The following is a 21,824-nucleotide window of genomic DNA, read 5'->3' as shown; positions in this document are numbered from 1 at the left end:
CCCAGTGACCTAGATTCCCATCTCTGCCACCAGAGGGCGTTTTTAGCTTCGTTTTTATCCGTCTTATCCAAATTCTGTAAATTTGTCGTGGGTTACACTAAACGGTGTCAACAACTATGTAATGGAGGTATTTACCGGAAAAAAACAATAAACAAGCAAACAAAGATCAAGGCTTTACAATGGACTTTCTACCTCATTTCCTTTACAAAATGAAAAAAAGTCTGCTGTCCGTTTTCGAGGAAAATCCTGGCGGCATTTTTGAACAACTCTCCAATTTGATAGCAACAACAACTTAGTACTTTAGGAACTTATGCCTCAGGTCGAAGATGGAGTGTAAACTGGAAAAACGTGATATCTACAAACAATTGTTTGTATTTCTTCACGGATAAAATTATAGTTAGTGTTCTGATCGTAAACTGCCAATTTCTGAAGACATTGGATCATAATGTCTAGCTTCGGTTTCTGATATTCAATCAGTCTCATTCTAACAATCACATCCATGCAGTGTCATGTGATGATCTGATTCAGTGATTGACGGCGCAGCCACGCCATTCGAGCACGAAAGCTTTTTTTTCATAGAATTTCTCTCCTGTCTGAGAATGTGTTGGAGTAGTGACAGCAGATCGTCTTGACAAGTAAAGTTTAGCGGACATTGGTAAATTTTCCACAGCAGACGGCTGTCACATTGAAAAGTTGTCCGAGATTGATCCGACGTACGTTAGATTTGGCAAAATTATGCTTGGGCAAGGATAGCCCCCAAACAAAGCCAGACTCACGCATTCCGCTTAAAAACCTGATGCTGTTGTCTGCTGTTGTCAAATATGTCGAGGCTGTCAGTACAACAGTTTGCTTTGAACATCACCAAGGAATCTCGGATCTGTTTAGCCTAGGAAATAACAGATGATGGTGTTTACAATAAATCGACAGTCAAAAAGATAAGAAACATAAGTGTCTGCAAACTTATTATGGCCGTGGAGACATAATTGATGGATGATTTTTGTATCAAACGCTGTGACACACTAACATGGTTAATTTAAAATGGAGCGCACTCTGATGTTGGTTTGCTGCCGTCTATGGCAGCACAAAATTTTGCCAAACCTAACGTCAGAGCCATCTCAGGGTAGCTGAAAAAGTACTCTGCATCGACCTCCATCATGTCCATGGATTCAAGTCCTGACTTTTTTGTCTCATTGTCTTGGAACAATGGACCTGCTGATGGACCGCTAAACTCGTATGTGGAAAGGTCTTCCCGCAAGGGACTGTCATGGGTTTCCCCTGGGTTCTGCTTGGTTTCCTCCCATAATAATGATTTAATTGCTACCCGCTATTGCAGTAGTGAAATATACACAAATAAATACTTGTATATCAAAAATAAATAAACATGAGCCAATGTAGGTATATTGCCAATGTGACACATGACATTAAAGTTTAACAGTAAAATTATAATTACCACATGATGGATGTTAATTAGTCTGCTTATTATACCAAGTGTTGTCTCTCATCCTTTGTAAAGTCTATTTTGACAATCTATTTCTTTGAGCATTGTAACGGTTCAGTAAGGTAGAGTAAAAGATTTTACCTGGCTAGATTTGTGTGTTAATGGAATCTAGTTTATTAATGAGATGTCAGCAAAAAGTTTGACCACCAGTTCTCAGCTGGCCCATTTTAGCCATGGACCTATTTCTTTTTGCAGTCCAGATGGCCTTCCCTGAGTACCACCACACAGAGCTGAGAAGCCTACATTCCCAGTTTCGTCAAATGTTTGCTGATTTTGGAAGTTATGGTGGATTAAACCTACAGGATGATGGGAAGGAAGTATCTTTCGTTCCGCAAAAGTGTCACCCCCAGCCGGGACAGTTACAGTATTCTGCGTTCCACCCCACAATGCCTCTTTATCCCTCTCCAACTGATGGTAAGGACTGATATTAAAGACAAGAAATTGGTCGAAGAGGTCAAGATCAAAAATAGCAGGTGGCAAAGTTAGACTCCTCACTGCCTATCTACTAACATACCACCTGAATAAAATGGGCTGGGTTCAGCACTAGTCTAAAAAAGCCCTATGTGTATCAAATATCAGATCTAAGAGTTGAATCACTTTAAAAGTGTAAATGAATAACATGTATAACCAAGAACTGAACCATAATACTGTATTGCAATATCCATGACCCAGTAGCCTCTCACCAATGCGGTTGCTGTGAGTTCAAGTCCAGCTCATCCTCTCAGGCCTTACATGGGAAGGTCTGACAGCAACCTGCGGATGGTCGTGGGTTTCCCCTGGCGTCTGCCCGGTTTCCTCCCACCATAATGCTGGCCACCGTTGCATAAGTGAAATATTCTTGAGTACGGCGTAAAACACCAATTAAATAAATAAATAAATATATTGCAATATCCAGATACTTTCAGGTTTTGTAGGTCAATATTCAGAAATATGAGTATATATATACTAATAGACATGAACAAGATTCATAATTGTTTATGTTTTCATTATTGTTTTCTTTTTTGCCCTTCACTAAGTGCCTTTTCCATATCGTGACCGGATATCAGGAGCTCGACTGGAGAGACAGAATAAACTGAAGACATTCTTGCACTTTACATTATGCTTCAGATGGAATTCCTTCAGGGCTAGAGGAGCATGGGTAATGGAGTCAATAGAGGAAACTGTCATATATGCTTTTTCACAGAAAACACATTTGTTTTCGACATGAGTGTTCATTGCATTACGAAAGCAGTGGTGTATACTGAAAATAAGTGAAACTAAATATAAGAGAACACAAAAGTTAACTGTGGGCAAAATGATATGGGATGTGCAAATGTTGAAATAAGAAGACATTCTCCTTTCCATGTAATATAAAGATGACTGACTTATTGACTCACTTTTGTGGAATACTCAAATAATTTTGCAGATTTAGAACAAGATTTGCCCATGACTAAGTCACTTCTTCATTTAGACACCCAATGTATTTTTCCATTTTTCCATTCAAAAAGGTAAAATACTTAAGAGTTATATGCAAACATAAATGTACAGTATTATTATATCTGAAATTGTTTGTAATATGTTGATGTGGTATAACTTTTTTATCCTCTAGGATGAATCTGCTGATCTGAATGATAAGTGTAAGGAAACGGGCAGGTTTATCAAAGAATCAAAGTCAAAACTTCAAACAGCAATTAAGGAGCAGGACATTGCTGCGGAGAAAGATGTTCTTGAAAAGATGAAGAAATTCCGATGGATATGGTCACATATGGAAGCATATAAAGAACTTGGAAACATCGGTTATGTTCCTGTGAGTGCTTTTCTGTGGGAGTTTTTTTTTTTCCAATTGCGAGGGCAGAATTGACCATTCAGGAACGACAGATCAACCAATTTTATTGTCCATAAGTATTCAAATATCTTCTGGATTTGACTATAACATTAGCACAGTTGCTTTATGTAGATTTAGTGATTCTTGTGCATTATGATTTTATTTATTTATTTGATTGGTGTTTTACGCCGTACTCAAGAATATTTCACTTATACGACGGTGGCCAGCATGATGGTGGGTGGAAACCGGACAGAGCCCGGGGGAAACCCACGACCATCCGCAGGTTGCTGGAAGACCTTCCCACTTACGGCCGGAGAGGAAGCCAGCATGAGCTGGTCTTGAACTCACAACGACTGCATTGGTGAGAGGCTCCTGGGTCATTATGCTGCGCTAGCGCGCTAACCGACTGAGCCACGGAGTGTGCATTATGAGATGCTATTATAATGATTGATGTCCCAAATGTCAGTACATTTTGACTAGGTATGGTGTCATGCTTGGTGTCTTAATCCAAACACATCATCACATATGATCCATGGTAAATCTTGGAGGTGATCCATAACACGACTTTTACAGATGAGATCAGAATTTTAAGAATCTTGTCAACTGTGGTTTTGGACGATGTTAACAAGATTCTTGTCTTCAACAGCTTGATACTTGACATTTTAAAATCAACATTGTTTCAAAAATGAGTCAGGGATGAATTACAAGGCTGTGTTTTATCAGTTACGTGTACCAGTTCAGATTTCTGAATCATATGAAACCCAGTAAAGTATAAATAAGTTGCCACACCAGTGCATTTAAGTAATAAATTTGGAGAACAACCTGACAGACAAATGAAATATATGCATGTTGCATAGAATAATTGGACAGGATATTCACAATGTATTACTAGCCATGTTTGTCAACTCAGACATCATGACTTTTACCAGTGTTCATGCTTTATGATGTTGTGAGTGAGGCAGCACAATTCGCTAGTATGTTGACATGAATGAAACAGTGATGATGTTTTTAAATTAATATTAAATCAACCAAAACTGAAATGGTGCTGAACTAGACATTAGGTAGTAACCACATTCTGCTTCACTGAATAACAAGTTCTCTGAACAGTGATATTGTTGATGTTTTGCAGGATGTTAACTTTCACTTCACTGGAGGCTGTCTTGCCTCGCTGGAAAGGGGAGATAATCAGTTATTGCTACATCCTTCTGGTGTTGACTGGGAGCAAGTTTGTATCCTTTTAAAACAAAATTATTCTAGCCCTGAGTTGAGTGTACATGCACCTGATAAGAATATGACAGGCTAAATATAACTACCATTATGTAAGTGAAAAGTATAAAATATGTCAGATTTTCAAAATTTTTTTAGAAAAAAATATATTCTAGCCAAATGATTGATTGCCCAATGCAAAATGCCCTATTAAGAAAGGCATTAAAATTTCTGCACTTGAACAGATGAGATTTGACTCACCTTGGCCTTCTTTTTACATTTAAAGTAGACTTTAATAATAACTATTTAGGTGTTAGTCTTGGTGTCATGTAATGTTGTCCGATAAGTATAAGTGAAAACAAGAATACTCTACAACCTACATGTACCAGACTTAACATGATGTCAGCTGTGACATCTGTAAAGGAAACTGATCCGGGCATGGTTCAAGCGGACCAACTGACCAGTGGTCAGGCTGTGTCCTCTATCTACCAACTTGACAGCCAGTATCTTTGCAGTACAGGTAAACTCTAGCTTCTCTCTCCTCATACATGTATGTTAAATTCTCTGTTAGTCACGACTGGATTTGAACTCCACATCCAGAATCTGGCAGTACCAACTTCTGCCAAATGGAATTGGCACAAACTGAAAGCTGCTCCCATTGCATATGTATATAATACATGTTCAGTATTGTTGCATGCAAACATTGTTCGGTATCACTGTATGATGATATTGTCAGTGCTCTGTCTATTTACATGCAAATTATATATGCAAATTTTATTTAAGAGCCACATATTTTAGAAATGGGGTTCTACATGTGCATGATATTTTCTTAAATCTATCTAGTTATTTAACAACCCTTAAAATTATTCTGTGAGGCAATGAATCTGCTGGAGTTGGCCTAACCAGAAGGCATTAACTCCCTTGACTTCAATCTCCAGGTCACATGCATGCTATTCTAAATCAGATTTGTGTTGGAATGCAAATTTGGATAACCCTTTTGGATAATAAAACTGTAGTTTCATGCCACTGGAAGCCCCTATCAATGAGGCCTTTGTTGTGACACAGCCCTTTCTGCATAACCACCCAGGGAGCTGTTGGGCTGTTGCTCCTTCTGCTGTCTACAGCACTGATCTTGCTGCAGGTAATAGTCTCTCACCAGTGTACAGGGTAGGGGAGGGAAAGCTTCCAAACTAACTGATGAACATGCAAAAGTTAAGTTATTATAATTTGAACATTTTACTTGTATATTTCAGCTTGCTGTGTGGCCAGAACAAAAGATGGCTGCTCTTTATGGAAATTGGTTGATACTGAGGAGGCCACATCTTCTCTGACTTTGGATAACCGTGGCAATCAATCAGTGGATAATATATCCTCTGTCTGTCTCAGGTACATACCGGGGTACTTGTGTCTTCCAGTTTGTGTTGATATACTAACGTCTGTCATCCCAGAATCAATGTCCACTATCTGGCTGATGCCAAAGTTGACGAGGTGTGACACTTTTATTAGGTTGCCTAAGCAAAGTATGTGTACAGACATAGCTTGTTTCATGCCTTGAGTCTTTTTGTGGAAGTCAGCATTCAGTAATAGTGAAAAACAGTGTTAAGATAAACGTTGAAGGTGGTATGGTAAGACATGCTGCATGCATTTGCCTCAGGTTTGCATATAGTAAAGCACAATAATATTTATTTATTTATTCCATTGGTGTTTTACGCTGTACTCAAGAATATTTCACTTATGTGCTCTGGCCAGCATTATGGTGGGTGGAAACCGGGCTAAACCCATGACCATCCGCAGGTTGCTGGCAGACCTTCCCACTTACGGCCGGAGAGGAGGCCAGTATGAGCTGGACTTGAACTCACAGCGTCCACATTGGTGAGAGTCTTCTGGGTCACTACGCTGCGCTAGCACGCTAACCAACTGAGGCCCTGCACAATAATAGAGGGGGACTGTTCTATTGTTGATGCCCTGTATACATGTACGTATTAATTATCGTTTATTAAAAAAAAAAAGTCATGACCTCCTGTGTATTGGAATCAGTGTTAAGGTGAGTGGTATCTTCATGTATCTCAAAAGGTAGTATATCGATATGCTTTATTTTATTAATTTGATTTGGAGGTTTACAAGCGTCCAGCAGTATGGTGGGAAGAAACTGGGTTTTCCTTTAAAAAAAGTAAAACATATTAAAATGAAGAGGTGGTCCATTGTTGATGATCTGAGTGCATATTAAGTACCTTAAATTACAAAATTCATGACTTAAGTCCCTTATGAGAATCAATTTTAAGGTAAATATCAAGGTTGGTGTCTGAAAACCTACTGCATGTTTTGAGATCAGGTTGTGCATATATATGAAACATAAATGTGAAACACATTATTCATGCTCTTTGTGCGTATTAATTGCGATTGATTACAAAATTCCTGACCTCAGCATCCCTTTTGTGTATTAGAATCCATTTTAAGGTAAATATTTAAGTATTTTATGTTTTAAAGTTTTTAAAGTGGCCTCATTTCTAACTTTGGTGTTTAATATTCATACACTACTCTGACCAGACAGTTAAATGGTCTACCTCTTAAGGGTTTCAATTCATGTTCTGGACATACTGAGGCTTTTCAGATATCCAATATTATTACTTACCTCCTTGAATAGAGGCTGTTTTTTTCTTCTTATTTTCACAGCCCATTTATCCCAGCTGAAGTCCTTGTTGCCACAAGTCAGGGTGATGCGCTCCTGTGGACACCCATTAACAGGTATACATCTGCATGTATATATCTCCATAAATCATGTACTCATAGAACATAATTTATTATAATTATAATTTGACTTTCAGATTGTTACTTCGCGCCAATAGTATTGCTAATATGGCGTTCCAGTCATAATCATTCATTTAAAATTACCACCTTCCTTTGACTTTTAAATGTTAGTTTTCTTCCCAAGAAGGGGGTGGGTTGCTGCTGTAAGGTTAAGATGTATGACTTATTTCCTCAGATTTTTGAAGATTCGCATGTTTTCAACAGCCTTGGTTGAAATAAAGCAGATAGCACTCAAAGGGCCGTTTTAGAATAAATAGTGTTACACGAAGTTTGATATAGACCACTTGTAGCATTTCACAACACACATGTAGCATACTAAGTGAGCTTGCTCTGAGGTTGAAAATGTGTGTGTCTAACACTGGAAAGGTTGTTTCTTGCCAAAGGCTGCAATTTAATCTGGGCACACTGGCTTCCTCTGTCCATGGAAGTTTCCGTCATCGTATAGCTGAAATATCCTCATGCAGTGTTAATTTCCTTTCAATCAGACCATATGTACGGAAGGCTGGAAGGTGTGCATACATCTACATGTATGCTTATTTAACATTGCGGGGCCTCCGTGGCTCAGTTGGTTAGCACGCTAGCGCAGCGTGATGACCCAGCAGCCTCTCACCAATGCGGTCGCTGTGAGTTCAAGTGCAGCTCATGCTGGCCTCCTCTCCGGCCGTACGTGGGAAGGTCTGCCAGCAACCTGCGGATGGCCGTGGGTTTCCCCCGGGCTCTGTCCGGTTTCCACCCACCATAATGCTGGCTGCCGTCGTATAAGTGAAATATTCTTGAGTACGGCGTAAAACACCAATCAAATAAATAAATAAATAAAATAACAAACCAACATCGCAGCTGGTTTGTTGAATAATTCCCCTAGGTTAAGGCATCACCCTTTATCCCGGATATTATTGTTTGTACAAATCTTTGTGCTGCAGCATGGAGGTTGTAGTGAAGGAGAACAGCACCAGGTTTGAGTGCATGGAACCGTGGCGACAGTGTCAGTTTGGAGCACACCCACGACTGATTACCATGACAGACAGGTCCATGCTGCAGCTCTTTGACATCAGGGTAAGGAGCACACCCAGGAGATCTTTCTGCTATGTAATTTGCATCTAACTTTACATAAATCACTACAGTAGAAACCTTTTACAAATACTAGTGGTATAAGGTTGATTCAGTGAATAGATTTAGCCAGAATTTCAGATTAGGGGTTATTCCTTTCTAATTTTCCTCCAGTGTTCCCCTTTTCTTTCTGAATTTAGCCAGAATGGGATGTCTCAAGGACACCAACACACATCTATGGCCAATTCAATGGTTCACTAGCTGTGCTTACGCAACTATCATCGAAATCCCATTGTGTTTCAGTGAATGTTCACTGTGACTGAATGTTTTGCTGAACACATAATCCATGTACATGCAGTTCTACACTTATTTTGAGACAAGCTGTAGTATAAGCGGAGTATGTTTGCTCCGCTGAGTAAACCATGCTTCATCAGTGTAAATTGTTCTGTTGTGTGTACAGACAAGCTGTAGTATAAGCACAGATATGTTTGCTCTGCTGAGTAAACCATGCTTCATCAGTGTAAATTGTTCTGTTGTATGTACAGACAAGCTGTAGTACAAGCACAGATATGTTTTCTCTGCTGAATAAACCATGCTTCATCAGTGTAAATTGTTCTGTTGTATGTACAGACAAGCTGTGGTACAAGCACAGAGATGTTTGCTCTGCTGAGTAAACCATGCTTCATCAGTGTAAATTGTTCTGTTGTATGTACAGACAAGCTGTAGTACAAGCACAGATATGTTTTCTCTGCTGAATAAACCATGCTTCATCAGTGTAAATTGTTCTGTTGTATGTACAGACAAGCTGTGGTACAAGCACAGAGATGTTTGCTCTGCTGAGTAAACCATGCTTCATCAGTGTAAATTGTTCTGTTGTATGTACAGACAAGCTGTAGTACAAGCACAGATATGTTTTCTCTGCTGAGTAAACCGTCCTTCATCAGTGTAAATTGTTCTGTTGTATGTACAGACAAGCTGTAGTACAAGCACAGAGATGTTTGCTCTGCTGAGTAAACCATGCTTCATCAGTGTAAATTGTTCTGTTGTATGTACAGACAAGCTGTAGTATAAGCACAGATATGTTTGCTCTGCTGAGTAAACCATGCTTCATCAGTGTAAATTGTTCTGTTGTATGTACAGACAAGCTGTAGTACAAGCACAGATATGTTTTCTCTGCAGAGTAAACCATCCTTCATCAGTGTAAATTGTTCTGTTGTGTGTACAGACAAGCTGTAGTACAAGCACAGAGATGTTTGCTCTGCTGAGTAAACCATGCTTCATCAGTGTAAATTGTTCTGTTGTATGTACAGACAAGCTGTGGTACAAGCACAGAGATGTTTGCTCTGCTGAGTAAACCATGCTTCATCAGTGTAAATTGTTCTGTTGTATGTACAGACAAGCTGTAGTACAAGCACAGATATGTTTTCTCTGCTGAATAAACCATGCTTCATCAGTGTAAATTGTTCTGTTGTATGTACAGACAAGCTGTGGTACAAGCACAGAGATGTTTGCTCTGCTGAGTAAACCATGCTTCATCAGTGTAAATTGTTCTGTTGTATGTACAGACAAGCTGTAGTACAAGCACAGATATGTTTTCTCTGCTGAGTAAACCGTCCTTCATCAGTGTAAATTGTTCTGTTGTATGTACAGACAAGCTGTAGTACAAGCACAGAGATGTTTGCTCTGCTGAGTAAACCATGCTTCATCAGTGTAAATTGTTCTGTTGTATGTACAGACAAGCTGTAGTATAAGCACAGATATGTTTGCTCTGCTGAGTAAACCATGCTTCATCAGTGTAAATTGTTCTGTTGTATGTACAGACAAGCTGTAGTACAAGCACAGATATGTTTTCTCTGCAGAGTAAACCATCCTTCATCAGTGTAAATTGTTCTGTTGTATGTACAGACAAGCTGTAGTACAAGCACAGAGATGTTTGCTCTGCTGAGTAAACCATGCTTCATCAGTGTAAATTGTTCTGTTGTATGTACAGACAAGCTGTAGTATAAGCACAGATATGTTTGCTCTGCTGAGTAAACCATGCTTCATCAGTGTAAATTGTTCTGTTGTATGTACAGACAAGCTGTGGTACAAGCACAGATATGTTTTCTCTGCTGAATAAACCATGCTTCATCAGTGTAAATTGTTCTGTTGTATGTACAGACAAGCTGTGGTACAAGCACAGAGATGTTTGCTCTGCTGAGTAAACCATGCTTCATCAGTGTAAATTGTTCTGTTGTATGTACAGACAAGCTGTAGTATAAGCACAGATATGTTTGCTCTGCTGAGTAAACCATGCTTGATCAGTGTAAATTGTTCTGTTGTATGTACAGACAAGCTGTAGTATAAGCACAGAGATGTTTGCTTTGCTGAGTAAACCATGCTTCATCAGTGTAAATTGTTCTGTTGTGTGTACAGACAAGCTGTAGTACAAGCACAGATATGTTTTCTCTGCTGAGTAAACCATGCTTCATCAGTGTAAATTGTTCTGTTGTATGTACAGACAAGCTGTAGTACAAGCACAGATATGTTTGCTCTGCTGAATAAACCATGCTTCATCAGTGTAAATTGTTCTGTTGTGTGTACAGACAAGCTGTAGTACAAGCACAGATATGTTTTCTCTGCTGAGTAAACCATGCTTCATCCGTGTAAATTGTTCTGTTGTGTGTACAGACAAGCTGTAGTACAAGCACAGATATGTTTTCTCTGCTGAGTAAACCATCCTTCATCAGTGTAAATTGTTCTGTTGTATGTACAGACAAGCTGTAGTACAAGCACAGAGATGTTTGCTCTGCTGAGTAAACCATGCTTCATCAGTGTAAATTGTTCTGTTGTATGTACAGACAAGCTGTAGTATAAGCACAGATATGTTTGCTCTGCTGAGTAAACCATGCTTCATCAGTGTAAATTGTTCTGTTGTATGTACAGACAAGCTGTAGTACAAGCACAGAGATGTTTGCTTTGCTGAGTAAACCATGCTTCATCAGTGTAAATTGTTGTGTTGTGTGTACAGACAAGCTGTAGTACAAGCACAGATATGTTTGCTCTGCTGAGTAAACCATGCTTCATCAGTGTAAATTGTTCTGTTGTATGTACAGACAAGCTGTAGTACAAGCACAGATATGTTTGCTCTGCTGAATAAACCATGCTTCATCAGTGTAAATTGTTCTGTTGTGTGTACAGACAAGCTGTAGTACAAGCACAGATATGTTTTCTCTGCTGAGTAAACCATCCTTCATCAGTGTAAATTGTTCTGTTGTATGTACAGACAAGCTGTAGTACAAGCACAGATATGTTTGCTCTGCTGAGTAAACCATGCTTCATCAGTGTAAATTGTTCTGTTGTATGTACAGACAAGCTGTAGTACAAGCACAGATATGTTTGCTCTGCTGAATAAACCATGCTTCATCAGTGTAAATTGTTCTGTTGTGTGTACAGACAAGCTGTAGTACAAGCACAGATATGTTTTCTCTGCTGAGTAAACCATCCTTCATCAGTGTAAATTGTTCTGTTGTATGTACAGACAAGCTGTAGTACAAGCACAGAGATGTTTGCTCTGCTGAGTAAACCATGCTTCATCAGTGTAAATTGTTCTGTTGTATGTAAAGACAAGCTGTAGTATAAGCACAGATATGTTTGCTCTGCTGAGTAAACCATGCTTCATCAGTGTAAATTGTTCTGTTGTATGTACAGACAAGCTGTAGTACAAGCACAGAGATGTTTGCTTTGCTGAGTAAACCATGCTTCATCAGTGTAAATTGTTCTGTTGTATGTACAGACAAGCTGTAGTATAAGCACAGAGATGTTTGCTCTGCTGAGTAAACCATGCTTCATCAGTGTATATTGTTCTGTTGTATGTACAGACAAGCTGTAGTAAAAGCACAGATATGTCTGCTCTGCTGAGTAAACCACGCGTTGTCAGTGTAAATTGTTCTTTTTTATGTACAGACAAGCTGTAGTAAAAGCACAGATAGGTTTGCTCTTCTGAGTAAACCATGCTTCATCAGTGTAAATTGTTCTCTTTTATGTACAGACAAGCTGTAAAACAGGTACAGACATATTTGCTCTGCCCAGTAAACTGCTTCACCCTGAGGAGAGGATACAGGTTAGCTGCCAGCAGCCCTCACAGAGCTTCTATCACCTTCTGGCCACAGACTACTCTCTCTTCCTGCTGGACCAGAGATTCCCCAATCATCCTGTAAGTCTGGTCTACAAAGCTAGGGATCAGTTGGTAACCGAGCGATATTTTGGGAGGAAAGAATAGGTGCTAATATAAATTTAACAGAATAAAGGCATTGTACCAAGTGAAAGCAAAAGTTCCTGTCCTACCAAAATCTTTGGCTCAAAAGAAAAGAAATGGTCCTACATGCATGATGACATGAACTTCTTTACAAGAAGTACAACAGGGGTGTGGGATGCAAAAACTTTTTAACAGCAACCTGTAGATATATGTTTGAAGATGTGACAATTATTGTTAAGAATTATTTTCTCCTCCTGTCTTTATTTGTCTTTTTTTTCCAATCACAGAGACATTTTATTTCATTGTTATTGAAAATATTCACATCAACGTCATGCAGTCAACATTTATTTTATACTACCTAATTTGTCCCTATCTGTTTGTTCTATCTGCGTTTCTTTAGGTGCTACAGTGGTATCACATGTTAAGTGTCCCACAGTACCTGTCACCAGCCAATCAGGAGCTAGCAGATGGACGTCACATGACTCTACTGGCTAGCCAAATTCCGGCAGAGACTTATGCCTTCCAGTATAACTTTTCTACATCTGGTATCCCTCCCTGTTCTAGCTGCGTTCCATTCAGAATATCTTGTATAGAGTGAGTAACATTTATACAACTTTGTTTGTGTAGTTTTGGTTTGGATCTGCTACCATGTTGGAGTGTTTAAACATAAATATATGTCAGGGTGTTTTTGATAACTGTATGAAACATAACATAGTTTAATCACTTTATGTGGCAATACTGTACTTAAAAAACAGAAAAGACACAATTCATACTAGGCAGTTATTTGTATACCATGTATGTAGGTCACATGTACCTTTGCTATACATTTCCCCAGTTTTCTCCTTTTTACCATGTTGTCTTGCTCAGTGTACTGTCAGTTTATATCTCCTCCAGTTGAAAGAAATCATTCACAAACTGATCACCCTGTAAATGTGGTACTAAATTGGTGAAAACTCATGTGGACTTTCTCCCGATTAAATCACATACAACTTGACATGATTTTACACAAGCTGATCACTAGGTTCTACTACAGTTCATACATCTGGAGGATTAACTTGGGAAAAGGTTCTGCTACAGCTCATACATCTGGGGGATTAGCTTGGGAAAAGATTCTGCTACAGTTCATTCAACTGGGAGATTGGCTTGGAAAAAGGTTCTGCTACAGTTCACACAACTGGGAATTTAACTTGGGAAAAGGTTCTACTACAGTGCATACAACTGGGGGATTAGCTTAGGAAAAGGTTCTGCTACAGTTCATACAACTGGGAGATTGGCTTGGGAAAAGGTTCTAATACAGCTCATACAACTGGGGGATTAGCATGGGAAAAGGTTCTAATACAGTTCATACAATTGGGGGATTAGCTTGGAAAAAGGTTGTGCTGCAGTTCACACAACTGGGAGCTTAGCATGGGAAAAGGTGGTACTACAGTTCACACAATTGGGGGATTAGCTTGGGAAAAGGTTCTACTACAGCTCATACAACTGGGGGATTAGCTTGGGAAAAGGTTCTACAGTTCTTACAACAGAGGGATTAGCTTGGAGAAAGGTTCTGCTGCAGTTCATACAACTGAGAGCTTAGCTTGGGAAAAGGTTCAACTTCAGTTTGCACAACTGGGGGATAAGCTTGGGAAAAGGTTCTACTACAGATTATACAACAGAGGGATTAGCTTGTGGAAAGGTTCTACTACAGATCATACAACAGAGGGATAAGCTTGGGAAATATTCTATGAAATTATATGTATAGTTGATTTGCAAGTACTGTATGCACTGTACATGTCAGAAAGATTGACAGTCATGATATGGTGTGCATAATGTGTGTCATTGGAACATTGTATCCATTCTAGTGTCTTGTCTTTAACCATGTGAACCTCCATGGTATGGTTTTTGTGACCTCCAAGTTTGTACTGACTTCCATGTTTCAGGGACTTTCCACTGTTCCCTGATCTGAGTGGAGTCATCAGTAACATGGTTACTAACCGTCTTTCTTCCTCCTCCCTAGCAGGGGTGGCACTGCTCAACTCCAACACCTCTGCAGGGGGATTCACAGCTTACCAGGTCAGTGTTTTCTTCATCTGTGCGGTTTCTATAGTTCTTGAAGATGTAGTCAAATTACATAAGAATTCATGCACAAATTTGAGTTTTTTTTATCAAAAGTCCATGTGAACAAAAACACTCCTCATCATATTGCTATTAGGTCTAGTGTCATTTTTTCACAGAGACAGAAGGATTATTGAAGAAGGAGTTCCTTGTTAGTAGCTAGAGTTTATTGTTGTAATTATAGGAGACTTCTAAAATATAACCATGTGTCTTCATAGAGAACATTGCCAGTGGTTAAAGGATTTGAGGGCTTAAAGAAGATAAATTTAGTCAATATATTCACCTGATGGATAAAGTTTAGAAATGTGATGGCACAAAAATTGAAGTTACCTCATGTTTTAATTATGATTATGATCAACATGGAAATGCTGACTGGTATTTTTCACAGCTTGACTGCCATGGGGACTTGTTCTATCAAACTTACCACAAGAGAGCTCTCTCAGGGGAGATCACCCAGGCACCAGGTCCAGGCAGCACTGATGTAAACCTATCCAGTGCGGTAATAGACAGATGTACAAAATGGCTGAAGACTTTGGAAGCTCAGAGTGATAGCTGGTTTCGTGATATATTTGCCACAAGCGAGCATGTCAAGGTTGATGCTTCGGAATCATTTACAGGCAAGTGACCATGGATTAAAAAATTCTGTTGGGGCCTGTTAATGCATCTTTCAGGAGTTGGTTTTGGCCAAGTGATTAAGTGGCATGTCTTTCACTCGCTTAGATTCAAAAGCTGTGCATTCAGTCCTTCCCTCGGACCGAGAATTTGAAGATTTCTCCCGCTGTCTCTGCCATTTTGCAAAATATAACGTTCATTGAAGACCATTTGTCTCCCACCAATACAGTGTGCATATATGTTCTTGTATATGTATTTAGGGGCCTCCGTGGCTCAGTCGTTTAGCGCGCTAGCCCAGTATAATGACCCAGGAGTCTCTCACCAATGCGGTCGCTGCGAGTTCAAGTCCAATTCATGCTGGCTTCCTCTCCGGCCGTACGTGGGAAGGTCTGCCAGCAACCTGCGGATGGTCGTGGGTTTCACCCGGGCTGTGCCCAGTTTCCACCCACCATAATGCTGGCCACCGTCGTATAAGTGAAATATTCTTGAGTGCGGCGTAAAACGCCAATCAAATAAATAAATAAATAAATAATAATAGTATCTGTATTTCACACATCTTTTTTGGAAAGTCAGCAACTTGCCAACTGGCACATTCATTTCTCACACCCATAAAAACTATAAAACTTCATGAGTATGGTTTGAAACAGCAGAAATTTATATCGAATTTATTATCCTGATGTTTTTTCATGTCATGTGACCATGTCCAGAGTTGGCCCTTAGAATGGATTAAACATTTTTTTATCTCAAGCTAAAAGTCATGAGAGTAAATACATGATGAGGGTTGTGTTACATTTTTCTGGTATGTTTTTGTATGTGTTTATATAGCCTATGTTGGCCAGAAATACTAGTAAACTCCACAGATCTGCACAGGGTGTTATTGGCTCAAAATGTCATGGCTTTGGAGTGTAGTAAACCAATCAAACTGACATTAAAAAGGACTGAAAAAAAACTGCTACATTGTTTTAAACATGAGTGACAGGAACCACCAATGACATTGTAAAACATAGCAAAGTAAGCTTTGGACATTTATGTTTATATTAAAAGTAGTCAGTGAATTGTTTTCACAAAAAAAAACATATGCAATCTTATACAGTAAAAGGAGAACTCTTAACAATTTTTGGCAAAATTTGAAAGCCTTTTACTCCACTTTTAAATATGGCTAACATTTCTGGTAATCTTTCAGCTGTGACTCAGCAGAGTTATGCCCATGTGTTATGCCCGCTGTGTATGCCCCAGACCTGTAGGGTGGGGGACATAGGGATGTGGGAAGGAGCAGGAGAGGCTGACCCTGGGTCTGATGCAGATGTGTGTCATGTATGCAGCACCCCACTAGCCGTGAGTCGAGCCATGGAGGATGCCCTCAAACAGGTCAGCAATGCCATTGGCAGGTTTATTGTCGTAAATAGACTGTTGGATTGGATATCCAAGGAGTGTAATAGACTGGTGAATCTGTTATCCCAGGAGTTTGAACTGTTGGATAAGATATTCTAGTAGGATAATAGACTGTTTGATCCACAATCCTATTAGTGTACTAGATTGGTGGGTCTGATATCTTAGGAGTGTACTAGATTGGTGGATCTGATATCCTAGGAGTGTAATAGGTTGTTGGATCTGATATCCTAGGAGTGTACTAGATTGGTGGATCTAATATCCTAGGAGTGTACTAGATTGGTGGATCTAATATCCTAGGAGTGCAATAGATTGGTGGATCATGATATCCTAGGAGTTTACTAGATTGGTGGATCTAATATCCTAGGAGTGTACTAGATTGGTGGATCTAATTTCCTAGGAGTGTACTAGATTGGTGGATCTAATATGCTAGGAGTGTACAAGATTGGTGGATCTAATTTCCTAGGAGTGTAATAGATTGGTGGATCTGATATCCTAGGAGTGTACTAGATTGGTGGATCTAATATCCTGGGAGTGTAATAGATTGGTGGATCTGATATTCTAGGAGTGTACTAAACTGGTAGATCTGATATCCTAGGAGTGTAATAGTTTGGTGGATCTGATATCCTAGGAGTGTACTAGATTGGTGGATCTGATATCCTAAGAACTGCTGGGCTAAACTTCAGTCGGGTCATACCAAAATGATATATTTTGTTGCCTTGTCTGGCACTCTGCTTTGAGAGGTTAAAATGAGGAAACAGGACTGGTTGGCCTGGTGTCAGCATAATGTGATTGGATGAAGTGTTATTTCTGGTGTCTTTGGCATAATACTTCAGTTAGGGCAGCAGATTTTGTGGCTGGACAAGAAGACACAGTATAAATACACATGAAATGACTCTTTGTTTCTATATGATGGAAATATTGTTAAGTATGATAAACCAAGCAAAGAAAGATAAAACAATATGGTGTCTTAGGAGTGATGTATCTGATATCCCCTGGAGTGTAATAGACATATAGATCTGATATCCCAGGAGTGTAATAGGTTTGTGGATCTGATATCCCTGGAGTGTAATAAACAGGTAGATCTGATACCCATGTAGTGTAAAAAAACAGGTGAATCTGATATCCCTAAAGTGTAATAGACTAGTGGATCTGATATCCCTGAAGTGTAAAAGACAAGTGGATCTGATATCCCTGGAGTGTAGTAGTTTAGTGGATCAAATCTCCAAGGTATGTAATACATAAGTGGATCTGATAGCCTTGGAGTGTAATAGGCTGATGTCTGAGGAGTGTACTAGACCTGATATCCCTGGATTGTAATAGACTGATGGGCCTGATATCCCTGGATTGTAATAGATTGGTGGACCAGATATCTCTGGATTGTAATAGACTGATGGACCTGATATCCTTGGATTGTAATAGACTGGTGGACTGGATATCCCTGGATTGGTATAGACTGATGGACCTGATATTCTATGAGTTCATTAAATTCAGTTAACCAGTTTATTGAGTGACCAGTATTCCTAATGTGTACCCTTTTGTGTCCATCTAATCAGTGTTTCCACCAACCAGTTGCTAAATTCACTTGATTTGCTATAAATTTGTTTCTATGTGGGCTTGAGTCATGATCCCAGCCTACATGTATGTTCTTGTCAGTTCAAGTAATCAGTCAGTTCATACATTAGTCAGTCAGTTATTCTCTGTGTGTGTTTTTCTAGAACACAGTGGTATATGAACACAACCAGGAACCAAACTGGGATGAGATGATTCCAGACTCTGTAGACTTGATGTCCTGCCAGCTTCCCCTCAGTAAGATGCTGGTCAAAGAGTGGCATGGGGAAAACAACATTGACGATCTGCTCAAAGCTCAGGTTGGTTATAAGCCAGAGTCCTGCTCAGAGCTCATATTGGTTATGAGGGTTATAAGCCAGAGTCCTGCTCAAAGCTCTAGTTGGTTATAAGCCAGAGTCCTGCTCAAAGCTCTGGTTGGTTATAAGCCAGAGTCCTGCTCAAAGCTCTGGTTGGTTATAAACCAGAGTCCTGCTCAGAGCTGAGGTTGGCTATAAGCCAGAGTGCTGCTCTAAGCTTAGGATGGTTATAAGCCAGAGTCCTGCTCAGAGCTCAGGTTGGTTATAAGCCAGAGTGTTGCTCAAAGCTCAGGTTGGTTATAAGCCAGAGTCCTGCTCAGAGCTCAGGTTGGTTATAAGCCAGAGTGCTGCTCAAAGCTTAGGATGGTTATAAGCCAGAGTGCTGCTCAAAGCTCTGGTTGGTTATAAGCCATAGTCCTGCTCAAAGCTCTGGTTCGTTACAAGCCAGAGTCCCGCTCAAAGCTCTGGGTGGTTATAAGCCAAAGTCCTGCTCAAAGCTCTGGTTGGTTATAAGCCAGATTCCTGCTCAAACCTCTGGTTGGTTATAAGCCAGAGTCCTGCTCAAAGCTCTGGTTGGTTATAAGCCAGAGTCCTGCTCAAAGCTCTGGTTGATTATAAGCCAGAGTCCTGCTCAAAACTCAGGTTGGTTATAAGCCAGTCCTGCATTCATACAGGAATACTCTTATGAGAAAAATCTTCATCTGACATCTTTAATTGGATGTCCAAAGTGGGATGATTTCAGAATGCAAATATTTATTTTCTTAAATAATTTGATTGGAGTTTTGTGTCCACTCATATGAAATAGATCAGGACTCGTACATACATGAGGAGAAAATAAACACAGATCCCCAAGCAGCCAAGAATGCCAAGTGAACATGAGGCATTTGCCCAAAATGTGGACAGTGCATTATATACACACAAGTGTCCAGCTAATATCAGTTTCAATGAGTTGTTCAGTTAAAGCTGCACTTATTATATATAGTTGCATTGAAGAGAAGCCAGAAGTTGTTCAGTGAAAGCTGCAACAAGGATAGTTGCACTGGAGAAAAGACAGAAGTTGTTTAGTGAAAACTGCATTGTGCGTAGTTGCATTGAATAGTAGCTGGAAGCTGTTCAGTGAAATCTGCACTGAGCAAACATGGAGCTGCACCTAAAGGGAAGCCTGAAGTTGTTCAGTGAAACCTAGATTGAGCATAGTTGCAGCTAAAGAGAAAGCAGAAACTGTTCAGTGAAAAGTGCACTGAGCATACATGTAGTTGCACCTAAAGAGAAGCCTGAAGTTGTTCAGTGAAACCTACATTGAGCATAGTTGCAGCTAAAGAGAAACCGAAAATTGTTCAGTGAAAGGTGCACTGAGCATACATGTAGTTGCACCTAAAGAGAAGCCTGAAGTTGTTCAGTGAAACCTACATTGAGCATAGTTGCAGCTAAAGAGAAGCCTGAAATTGTTCAATGAAACCTACATTGAGCATAGTTGCTCAATTTAACAAGTCTCACTCATTCATTCAGGTCCAGGAGCTGCTCGGCATTATGACCTTTTACTAACTGGAGTTAATGACACCTACACCATGTTAAAGATTTCTAATTCTAGGGCCTATTTGAATCATTGTCAGTTCACAAATCAGGGAAACAAATCCACTTGACATTCCAGAATATTGAAGAAAGCAGATAATATGGGAGTAGATATTTTATCAGATTATCTACTCAGTGGCAAGTCAGCTTAGGCAGTGGCTACAAGATCTGACTTTAGTGAGATTAGATGTGAACAAGCAACTGATGAGAATGAATGAATGAACGAATGAATGAATGAACGAATGAACGAATGAATGAATGAACGAATGAATGAATGAACGTATGCACAGCTTCCTAGATCAACGGGCTCAACCATGCAAAACTGTATGTTTATGATGACCGCTGGCTGATAGCAAAATACTCCCGATGTAAATATTAAATTTTCATTTCCATAAATGTATAAAGAAATACTCATAAAACTTTTCTGTCAGAAGTCTGTGTCATGTAAATATAAATTATGTTGTGAGTAGGGCTGGTTCATTATCACCAAATACTGGAAAATTGATGAAGTGAGTTTCATGAAATGAGATATGTCCACTGCATTTCAGGACCGTATACTACAAAAACGAAAGGAAGAGCAGATCAAAAAGAAAAAGGAAGAATTAAAAAAGAGTGAGGAAGTAACAAGCACTCACAGACAATCTCAGGAATCTCTCTCTCTCTCTGTCCGTGACCAGGACAATCACACACCCTGTAGGACACCCTCGTCGTCACCACCCTCAACCCCAGGGTTCGGAGCAACACCCCAGAGATTTAGAGAGCGGGGTAGGGCTGATAGCCTGAGGGGTGATAGAAATACTCCCCCTGTGACTCCCACTGTGTCTACTTCACAGAATGGATGTGTGGACACTATGTTCTCTTTCGTGTCACCCCAGCGTCCAGCGTCTACGCCCAGTCTGTTTACACCGCCGGCAAGGAGACGAAAAAAGAAGCATGTCACAGGGTTTTAAGGAATATATGTACCTCACCAAACTTGTTTCCAGATTTTAGGTTAATGAAATACGGGTGTACATGTAAATGTATATAGATGTATATTTTTATATGCCAAAATATGTGTAATAAGCTTTTATTTTGCATGTAGCGACCATTAAGCATTACAGAATAGTCCTGGTTTGCAGGCAAAATTTAACGAAATTAAACAATGACGGCAACTTTGTAACACTATTGTAACTATATATTGTGTAAGTGGAAAGCTCTACTAAATTCTGCTTCACCTTTTTGTATCTATTAGCCATAAGATAAGTCTGGCGTGAAGCCTTAATCATACATTCATTCATTCATTCATTCATTCAAAAGACAAGTCTTGTGTGCTATCATCATAACTTGTACCAATATCATATGTAAAGACGTCAGAAATTTCCGGAATCAGTATATATGTCTGAATTATAGAATATAGCTTTATAGTAGTAAATCGTATTGAAGCCACATGTGCTCAAGTTATGTTGACTTGAAATGATAGAACGTTTTGCGGCTGCTTGAATATATATAATGGCTTTATCCACAATTGTCTAGTCTCTTAAAAATGATTCAGTTTTAGTTGCTTAATACGCCATTTATTTAATACAACATTTATTTTTTGTATGGCACAGTTGTCTAGTTGATGTACTTCATTTCATCCATGGTCGTTGGCATTTTTTAATGATGATATGTTAAGTCGGGACTGGGGACCAAAATTTCGTCTGAGTG

At 39.5% G+C, this 21,824-nt stretch overlaps 1 protein-coding gene across 1 annotated transcript; it reads left to right on the top strand.

Annotated features, from left to right (window-relative positions):
- The first annotated feature begins 291 nt into the window (after window positions 1-291).
- Window positions 292-21,411, top strand: LOC135473763 (uncharacterized). Its single transcript, XM_064753648.1, has 16 exons — window positions 292-367; window positions 1,694-1,912; window positions 2,515-2,636; window positions 3,087-3,284; window positions 4,432-4,531; window positions 4,915-5,028; window positions 5,762-5,894; window positions 7,182-7,253; window positions 8,237-8,369; window positions 12,394-12,558; window positions 13,001-13,194; window positions 14,523-14,655; window positions 15,086-15,314; window positions 16,493-16,677; window positions 18,417-18,569; window positions 20,687-21,411. Exons 2-16 carry the CDS (start codon window positions 1,699-1,701, stop codon window positions 21,086-21,088), a joined length of 2,547 nt encoding a protein of 848 aa, XP_064609718.1. The 5' UTR covers window positions 292-367; window positions 1,694-1,698; the 3' UTR covers window positions 21,089-21,411.
- Window positions 21,412-21,824: the final 413 nt, after the last annotated feature.

This window comes from Liolophura sinensis, chromosome 8 (genome assembly GCF_032854445.1).
Source record: "Liolophura sinensis isolate JHLJ2023 chromosome 8, CUHK_Ljap_v2, whole genome shotgun sequence".
NCBI lineage: Eukaryota > Metazoa > Mollusca > Polyplacophora > Chitonida > Chitonidae > Liolophura > Liolophura sinensis.
The sequence above is the reverse complement of the archived record's forward strand: the minus strand, read 5'-3'. Positions and strand labels throughout refer to the sequence as shown.

Coding starts and splice junctions, on each gene's coding strand:
- LOC135473763 (XM_064753648.1), top strand. CDS start 1,699: ATGGCCTTCCCTGAGTACCACCACACAGAGCTGAGAAGCCTACATTCC. Junction 5,029..5,761: donor CCAGTATCTTTGCAGTACAG/GTAAACTCTAGC, acceptor TGTATATTTCAG/CTTGCTGTGTGGCCAGAACA. Junction 16,678..18,416: donor TGGAGGATGCCCTCAAACAG/GTCAGCAATGCC, acceptor GTGTTTTTCTAG/AACACAGTGGTATATGAACA.